At 44.4% G+C, this 9688-nt stretch overlaps 1 protein-coding gene across 1 annotated transcript; it reads right to left on the reverse strand.

Annotated features, from left to right (window-relative positions):
* Positions 1–2970: 2970 nt before the first annotated feature.
* LDAF1 (lipid droplet assembly factor 1) lies at positions 2971–6294 on the reverse strand. Its single transcript, XM_062503729.1, has 4 exons — positions 6223–6294; positions 5324–5492; positions 4792–4930; positions 2971–3633 (listed from the first exon to the last, which is right to left on the reverse strand). The coding sequence occupies exons 1-4, from the start codon at positions 6292–6294 to the stop codon at positions 3543–3545; spliced, it is 471 nt and encodes a 156-aa protein (XP_062359713.1). The 3' UTR covers positions 2971–3542.
* Between the last annotated feature and the right edge of the window lie 3394 nt (positions 6295–9688).

Raw genomic sequence — 9688 nt, forward strand, 5'->3', positions numbered from 1 at the left:
GCAGGGAGAGTGATCATCTCCAGTCCAGCTCTGTGGTCCCTGAGTGTGCAGGGTTTCAGATCAAGTCAGTGGCCAGACCCCGGCACTTGTCAAACATGCTGTGTGTAAATAGCACAGGCTCTGGGCTTGTCTGCCACAGCTCCTACTTCACTTAGGCATTATTAATGAGCTGTTATTAATGCAATAGGTTTCAGGCTGCATTTTCTAAGTATTAATGTGTATTTCATGCAGACAACATGGAGTAGAGACCATGATTTACATAATCATTAGACCTTGTGCTAATATTTAATCCAAATTACAGTAATATAAACACAATTAAACTATGGATCTCACGTTGGAGCTACTTAATTACAAGCTAGTGACTGTCATTGGGCTTGTGTTAGGGTTGAAAAGATTGCTTAAGATATTGTCCAGCAAACAACCTGCTATACTTAAGTCTTGTTGACTTAGCACTTGGCTGGAGTATGAAGTATTTCTGTAAAAGCCAGGTAAGTGGTCCTTGATGAAGAGGGTTTATGTACTTGACAGTATGTTGTACTTAATTGTATGGGCTGTTTAGCTCTTCTGACCCAATTAAGGCTAATCTTAATATTCCCTCTCTCCGTCCTTCTTGTTCTAAAGTGTGGGGAAAAGATCTGTGCGTGCTCAGGAAGAGAAGTTTCCTTGTTTCTCATTGATTTGAGGTTGAACCTTTGCTCTAGGATGGACAGGGTTTACTAAATAATGTTAGTGATATGTAAACATGCTAGTTAACATCCCAATAAGCTGAAATGTTTTGTGTATCTTGCATACATGAATCTGCAGCCTTGCCCTGGTGAATGTATTTAAAATAACTCTGTACTTTCACTATGGGAAGCAGAGGGAGCTTTACTTTTGCTCTTTCACTTCTGTGTTTTGTACTATTTTTAGTGGCTGAGGAGACAAAAGAGCTTGCACATGGTGACAGCCATCTAGGTCAAAGAGAAGGTTGTTATTGCCTGGTTTCTGCCCTGGCTGATATTGTCTGCCATGAGATATACTTCCAGTGTGGCACTGGAGAGATCCGTTTCTGGGTTTAACTGTAGTTCTGGGTGGCTCAGTTAATGCTCCCTGGGAATATTGCAGGGGTTGTTTGAATGAGACCTTTGTAATCAAATTAAATCAAGGAAAACACAGGATTGTGCTCCTTATTTTGTACATAGTTTACCCTAGAGTCCAGCCACATGCATTCTTTCCCTCTTCTCTGTGTGCTGCTGCTTCTCTGTCCCCAGTTCAAGTATACTACCTGGAAAATTTAAGCTTATCTTGCAAGTAAAAGACTCCTTTCATCCATTCAGGCAGAGGTCCCTCTCTTCTGACAAAGGGCAGGGTGAGGTGGGGATGATGGCGCTGCAAGAGCAGGCAGAGGAATTAGGAATTAGTCAGGGAATCTGCTGCAGGTGGAGGCAGCATTGACTCTGCAGCCTGAACTCAAGCAGCTGCTTCAGGAACCATACCACAGTTGGTTCTCCAAATCTCCTTTGACATGGAATGCTTGGAGTCCCCCAGAATTTAGGGCCACAAGAGTGGCTGCCTGTTAAAGCATATTTATGCCTAAAGTAAGGGGCAGTGAACCAGATCTGTGAGCTGAGTAGGCTGATGAGCTGGCTGGGAATGGTGCTGCTGGGGTGGGAGTCTCCTGCTAGTTTCTTGGGGGGGGTTGGTGCTGTTCTGCAGAAAGCTGACAGAGCAACTGAGGAAAAGGGGACTTGGCAGCATCTCCCTAGCCTGTCTTGCAAAGGCCTTCTTAGCTCTACTGCAGTCTTCAATAATTCGAAGAAGTAAACAACCTCTGCCCTCCTTTTAAGGGATGCCTTACTGTCTCCAGTAAAACACCTACTCTATGCTGACCTAGTTTTTTCTTCAGCATCTCTCGAGTGAAAACCTTACTCTGGTGATGGCACTGCACAAAAAGCAGCTCTTGCTGAAAGGACACAGTGAGAGGACTTGAAATGACAGGCTCATAAGCATGCAAAGGTCAGGGGCAGCAGGAGTGAAACTGTTCCAAGTTTACCTGCAGGTACCTGAGAAAGCAGTTTTAGCTCCTGCTAAGTGCTGATGCCAGAATGAATTATATAATAAAAAATAAATTTGAAATGCAGATGGATATGGTTCATGTTGGGTCAGACTCTGAGTGGGACTGGAGTAACTTACTTTAGTGTCTGCTGATTTTTATTATTTAATGTCTCTTCCCCTCAGAAGATGAGGGCGTAAAAAACTGAAGGGAACAGATTCAAGTGTGTATTCATCTATGAGCTGTTCTATAAAGATGGTGTGTTGTAACTTTAGGCAAGTGTGAGGGCTTTATTGCTCTCTCTTTAGAAAGCTCTTGCAGGCACCCTTGCTTGAGGGAGCATACCTGCCTGCTTTATGTGGCTTTGTACTGTTTGCTGAATTAATGTGTCATTAAAATAAAGGACTCCTGGAAAGCTTGTGGGGATTATTTCACTCTGCAGCTGAAGTGTGGGGCTAGTTTAGCCTAATGCTGAAATTATTACCACCACTACTGTGTGAAGCAAGTGAGAGCTCAGGTAGGCTGTGTCCGTGTTTGAGTCAAGCAGAAGGTTTGTTTTTGCAAAACTAAATAGAACTAGTTTAGACCTTAGACATTTGCATAGCCTTTAAAGGCATGAGAAAGGGACTAATCTATAGTTTGTGGCTCAGCAATGTTTGCGTATAAAGTACCTTATTCAAGAAGAAAAACTCAGCTCCAAAAGTAGCCTTCCTAAAATGGGATGGGGAAATTTTTTTTTTACTGTAGAATAAAACAGACTAATACAACAATCTGGTTAAACAAAGAGTGCTTTATTAAGCTAATATAGTTAGATACTTTCTTAATGCTTAAAAATATAGTAGCATTTGCAAAAATGAAAAAAGTTTAAATAACATACACAAAGTTACAACTGAGAAGCAAATCTGGTAATTTCAATACAAGAGCCAAGACCTAAGCATACCTCTGCTGTGATGAGGTAACAAGAAAATTAAAAATATCCCTTTGGAATAACACAACAGCTAAAGGGAGATAAAAGCTTAGCCCGTGACATATACCAAACCCACTTTTTCCTGTATACTGAACATAAAGTATTCATGCTATTTTAACAAAAGTTGGTAAGGCTTACAAATATTTTCCCACATTCAAACTGTGTTTCTACTGTTCTCAATGTTGATAGTTCTGTATCAAAATAACAACTGTTCTGTACTAAAGAGAGGACATTCAGAACTCCACTATTTGAGAAGTATCTCCCTCCCCTTTCTTTCTACCTCTGTGCCATTCACATAGCAAAATCATCTATAACATCCCTTTACCAAACTCTATGGAATATTCCATCATGCACATACACTTACTACTGCACTATTGCTTCTTGGTTATTCTTAAGCTCCTTTTACTGTGCCAGTGTCAGATGTATATTGATTTTTCTCAGTTTCTAGGAGCACACAGTGGCTGAATGCTAAATGAGTAAACAATTACATAGCAAAGGCTGGAATTGTACAGGTAAGTGCCCATGAAGTGGGGTGAAATCTACTTATTCACTCTTGCCAGTGTTGGCAGAAAGGTCCAAGCCAGGCTCCTTCTGTGGTAAACTTCCATTAACATCTTGCCTCCTTATCTGATCCCTGCATACGTGAGAAAAGAATGGTTTTACTGTCTGTTCTGCCCTTGTCTCTTAACATTTTGCTCAAAAAAGCTGAGCAATGTGAGCTGTCCTAGACAGGTTTATATCAGCTGCTGGTCAACCTCACCTTCTCTCAAAAGACAGAGAAACACAAACATCAGTGGTCGTCTGTTTTAACAGTAAAGCTGTAGCTCATCAGGGCTGGTCTGTAGATTGGATTGTTCTCTTGTATGTGCTATGGAAAATAGAAATCTGGAACCAGCAGGGACTGTTGTGGACCTGGCAGCATGCCTTTGAACTGGGCCTCACACCATGCTTTTGTCACCCTGCTGCCATCTCAGGCACCTTTGTGCGTCATCAAGAGATATGCAAACACAACCGTGCTGAAGGACCAAACTGGGGAAGCCTAGAAGACAGCAGCTGTGATTTTTCTTCTTGCTCTTCCCTCTGCCTCAGTGATTACTGTGTTTTTTTCCCTGGCAGGTGTTTCAGGGGGCCACAGGTGGCACTGCAGCACAACCTGCTGCTCCCTCCTGCTCTCAGCTGCCTGGCTGAGGCAATGCTGACTGAAATAGGCCTCCAAGCTCAATATCCTGAGAGCTGCAACTGGTAACTTGCACGGTGCAGTATCTTGAAAAACCTGTTATATCTATTTTTACCCTACTGCCCTTTTTAAGTGCTCCTCTGCCCATCCCAAATCTACAACCAGTTCTGCTCCCTTACCATACAAATGCTGGTAAAGCAGAGATAGCTGGGTCATCATGCAGGAAAAACTGCAAAAGGTTCATCTTCTACACAAAATTCTACTTGCAGTAGGTTTTACCGACACTTAAAGCAATACACGGATGTGATACAAAGTTGTATTTTACTGCCTGATGTCATGTTGGGTTAACACATTCACATTTAAAGACCATTTGTATTTCCTCTGTCCCAAATAGGAAAAAGGGCATGAATTAACACTCATTGGAATACCTATCAATGACCAGATGTTTTTATGCTGCATTTTTAAGTCATGAAGGTAGCCCGAGATTTAAAGCATTCAAGAGACATTGTTAAACTAAGCAACAGTGACTCCCTTAAGAAAAAAATGGAATAATGAATGCAGTAGCACAGCTGCAGATTTTAAAATCGAAGCAGAGATCAAGGCATCCATACTCACCTTGATGCACACCAGTAGTTGACCAGAGTTGAAAGTGCAACATAGGAAACACTCAGCACTCCAGAAACTCCCAGGGACAGGGCTCCCAGGCCACACAGCACACACAGAAGGGCTATGCCACCTATGGCTATGACAACACCTAACAAAACAACACTTTGTTATCTCAACAAGTCTATGTACAAACAGAAGAGCTGTCATTCTACCATAACCCCAATTTCAAACAATTTGGGAAAACCATCTTCCTCATTCATCTGGCCAGCCTCTGTAAAAGCTATGCATGCTCAAGATAACTGGTTTAGGCATATCCTGGTGGCTGAGATTAGAAAGGAAAATAGGATTTCCCCTGTAGAGACTACAGTTAATTAGATTACTATTCTTGTTTTAAGCGTTTTACTACTGGTGAGACCTGAGGACTACACACAAAAATCCTCAATTACTATGACTCAGACTTCCAGAAAGAAAAATTAAAAAGGGAAAAGATAACATGCCTTAAAAGAGAGTAGGTAAATATACCCTTGAATGCATACAGTACCTTCCATGACTATCACACCAATACAGGCCATTACAGCTGTTGTAACAACAAAAACCAGGAAAAATCCAACAGGAATAGCTGACACTGCAATAAACATCAGGAGTGATAAGGCAACAAAAGGATGGTCATCTAAATATTGGCCAACTCGAGAATTCATAAAGGCAACAACCTGCAGATGAATGAAAAATGTTTTAGATTTTTCTTTTAATCTCTTGTCACAGATACCTTTCACAGGTCACTGCTACTGTAGTGAACTACAGGTAGGATAGATCTTTTGTCACTCTGCAGCTGGAATAGGGAGCACCTCTTGCCTCTGTTTCAAAAGCATGGGAACTTGCTGCAAATTTAGATAACTTCAGGGTAAATATAATTCTACCAACAACAGACATGTTTTTCTTGGACTTCCTAGTTCTATTCTTGCACAAATTATATAAAAAAACAATAAACCCACAAAAAAGCAACCAATCTGAAAACAAGTAAAAAAAAAATAAATCAGTCTAGCTGTAGCTTTCACTGCTGTCTTGGCAACTGTTATTTTGAACTAGAGACCTCTATTTATTATCTTTTTTACAGAGGCAGTCATAGCTATACACTAGAATTTTACTGCAGTAGTTTCCTCCCTTAAGGAAATGTGTATTGTAGTTTTAGTTCTTTTTATAGCAGTACAACCATTTCACTAAAATGCCACTCTACTATCTCAAAGGGTTATGCCAGTAAAACACAAAAATACAGAACAGGTTTCTCTCTTTCTTGACTGAAGGTGTGGGAGGTCATGCCTTCCCATAGGCCTCATAGTGTTCACTTAAAAAATAGAGTGCATTTAAATAGATCAGTGTGATATCCTGATAGTTACAAAAGGAGTAGCTTTATAAATATATAAAATCAGAACCCAGACCCACATTTGCGTTGCTGTGGATGGTCTGCATCATGGAATGCCACTGCTTCTGTAGTTCCTGCATTTCTTTAGACATGTTATTAATCCTCAGCCACGACCTCTTCTGAACAGATAGTTCTCACTCAGCCATCCAATTTCCCTTAAAATTAAGACACAGTTAACAGTATTATAACACATAACAGGCTCATACAGATGCTTTTTGACAACGAAATGTTTCCTTTGTATAAAGAGAGAATGCAGGTTTCACATGAAGTGATACACAGCCTAAAACATTACTTTTACAAAAGCACATCTAAGGTAGAGGGCTTGTCCCCGCAAGCTCTTCTGAAACTCCCAAAGCCAAGTAGCTAGATACAGGTGACTCTCACCTTCTTCCTTTAGAACATTAACCCCGTGTTTACCCATCAGGGTGTTCATTTACCAGTAGAAACAACACTTCTAACCACCTGCATGGACAATTTGTTGCTATGGCTGCTGGAAACAGGTAACACATTCATTAGTCTTTTATTTCTGTGAGCATCCTTGTGCTCAGCATCGAGAGCATACCCCACACAGCTTCAAAACTGGGCCTCTTAAGGCAAAATGCTTCCAGATGCTCTGAACATATTTAATTGTGGCAGTTTCAAGGAAACCTCAGCTCAGCAGTCTCCCTGAAAATTCGCAGCTATTGTTGCAGGGGGACCTTTACAAGGGGCAGGTTAGAGGATGCATGTTCTTGTTTGCAACCCGGGGCAGCCAGGGCGCCAGTGTCCCTGCTGTGCCCCCTGCGCACACCCGGCTCTCCCGGGCACTCGGCGCTGTCACACACAGCGGGTGAGCGAGCCCCGGCTGCCCGCGGGCCGCGCCCGAGCCCGGCCGTTACCTCCGCCACCGCCCGCGGCCTGCAGCGGCACCCAGAGCCGCGGCCCCGCGCAGCCATCACCCCCGGTCACCGCTGCGGCCACCCCCACGAGTCAGCGCCCCGGGCGGACAGCGGGTCCCCGCCGTGCGTCCCCCGGAGGTAAGGGATGGGACACGGCCCCGCTCCCGCGGCTGCCGGGCCGCGGCCCTCTCGCCGAGCCGCGCAGTGCCGGAGCTCGGCCCGGCGGAGCGGGGCGGCGCCCGGAACGTCCCGCTCACCTGCGGCTGCCGCCCTCCGGGCCGCGGCCCCGCTCGGCCGCTCGCCCCCGGCTGCCGGGCCTGCCGGGGCTGAGGGCAGCGCCGCCGGCTCCCGCCGCTGTCTCCTCCCCGCGGGGGCCGGGCAGGGCCCCCCTGGGGCGGCGCAGCGCGGCCGTGGGCGTGCGGCGCCCGGGCGGAGCTCCGACGGCCGCCGGGGTTTGGCGGCCGTGGGTGGCGGCCCTCGCGTGTCCTTTCGGGTCCCCCTTTGCTGTCCTGCCCTTCACCGCGGCCCTACCTGAGCCGCTCAGTCCGGGCACCCTCCTGAGTGTCCTAGAGGTTTGTGTTGTTTTAGCCCATGCAGCCTGGACCTTTTTGGAGCGGAGGACGGAAAACGAGAGTATTCCGTGCCGCTGTGGAGGCGTGCAGGGGCTCGCTCGGCGCCGCACCTCAGCGCTCCGGTGCCAGCAGTGGCTCCGTGGGCGTCTGTAATGCCACCGTGCCCAGGCTGGCAGGCAGCGGAGGCACCTGGCCCTGAGCTGGGAGTGTTGAGCCACCCGTGAGGAGCCGTGGAACGAGCACCCCGCCTGGCACAACCACCTTCCCCGACCCGGGGCTCTGCTCCCGCACCTTCGCACCTTGTCCTGCTGCCTCCGGGTGTTTCGGTACCCACGCGGCAAACCTGTTCGGGAGACGTGGCATGTGAGGAGTAATTAAGAATTGAGTTGGGTTTTCAGCAAAAGCAATGCTGCAGTGTCTCAGCGTTTGGCCGGGGCTGCTCTCAGCAGTGATGCTCGGCGGGGTGTGTCACACGATGGTTTGGCCTGGCTGCTCTCCAGAGCCATCATAATGGTGTGAGCATGGAAGCGTGAGGCTTCAGTGAATTCCCAGCTTCTGCTACACGGAATTTTTCATGCTGTAAACAGCAATCAGAAATCAGTTATATGTTCATGTTTCTCGTGACTGCTTTAATCGTTTAATTGGTGCCACCTACGAGAGTCTTAAAAAATGGTTTCGTGATTATTTTTTAAAATAAATAAATAAATAAATAGCATGTTTAATTTGGAAATTATTGCAAAAAGATTTGTGTATTAACATGTATTTGGACTCTAGATTCTAAAAGCCTAGCACAAGATACCTGCAAGAAGAGGATGGTTAGGGCAAGTGTATTTTGCTTGAACTCTTAATGTAATGTGTTAATCTCTCCTGTTATTAAAGTGCGTAGTGGATTGATATTCCTGGTGCACTAGGGTATATCATAATAAATTTTTTGGTTTGTATATTTTTTAAAAAAGTTAGCATAGGAGAAACTAACTGGCAGAATTGCAGTGTGACAACTCAGTGATAATGGCACTATAAAGCTTAATGGAGCTGAGTTTAAAGTATACTGGAGATTTTGAATTTCTGTCTCTTTTCAAGCATGCCATATAGCTGCAGTTTTGAAGGTAGTTTCATACTTCTTAGTAAATTGTTTTATTGCTATGCATAATTATCTGTTCTGCTAAAAATTACTATAAATCTTACTCTATACAAAACAACTGGTTTTAATGTTTCTCAGGCAGCAGAGATAAGTTATTCAACTTTGAAGGGCATGCATGTATGAGCATCTGAGTTGATGTGCACAGAGGAACAGTAGTTGCTCTTAACTGCTGCTTAATTGAGCTTGTTTTCATGCCAGTGTCAGCTCCAATTAGCAGGAAAATACTCATGTTGCAAACCAGCACTGAAATATTTGGAGAGTTGCAGCACACATTAGCCAAGCAATTACCAGCACCAGCAGTGCTTGTTCTGTACCCTGCACTGCTAGCCTGTGTTTAAAGAATAGTGGCCAACAACAATATTCCACTTGAAGATGGTATAAGGGCAAGATATAAAGAAAATTGTGCTGTTAACTCAGGGATATCAGCTGTTCTCACAGCTCACGGAAAATTGAGTGAAAAATAGCAAAGATGATGGGAAAGGGTTTAAAACTGAAGTCTTGCTGTGTTGGCAGAACATATACAAGCCCATTTTGAGAGTAAGCTATTAAGAGACTGTGCTAGATTTCATGTTGGATGGTTGTAATTCCCATTTGTGGAGGAATGTGATGGAAAACTCTTTCAGGACATAGTGATGACTGTGAGTGGGAGCCAAATACATACAGGCCTAGAGGAATTTGGAGTATCCCACCTTCTGTGTTCAGAACTTCAGGGAATTTGATTCTGAATGGTGGAAAAGTGGTAGAGATGTTTGGAGTCAAGATTTTGAATCCTGAATATTTTTTTTCCAGTTCTTCTTAAGAAAATTTGGGTTTATAGAACCTTTACTGCTCTGGGAGCTCTGTGCAGTGCTTTCATGCAAAACTTAGAATTATCTCAGGTGTCTTAGACTTTATT

This window comes from Cinclus cinclus, chromosome 16, assembly GCF_963662255.1.
Source record: "Cinclus cinclus chromosome 16, bCinCin1.1, whole genome shotgun sequence".
Classification (NCBI taxonomy): domain Eukaryota; kingdom Metazoa; phylum Chordata; class Aves; order Passeriformes; family Cinclidae; genus Cinclus; species Cinclus cinclus.

What these genes read in the sequence shown, in the direction of transcription:
- LDAF1 (XM_062503729.1), bottom strand. Translation starts at nt 6,294, where the DNA reads ATGTCTAAAGAAATGCAGGAACTACAGAAGCAGTGGCATTCCATGATG. An exon ending in CCATCCACAGCAACGCAAAT is followed by an intron (nt 5,493 to 6,222) that starts GTGGGTCTGGGT and finishes ATTCATCTGCAG; the next exon opens with GTTGTTGCCTTTATGAATTC. An exon ending in AACTACTGGTGTGCATCAAG is followed by an intron (nt 3,634 to 4,791) that starts GTGAGTATGGAT and finishes TCACGTATGCAG; the next exon opens with GGATCAGATAAGGAGGCAAG.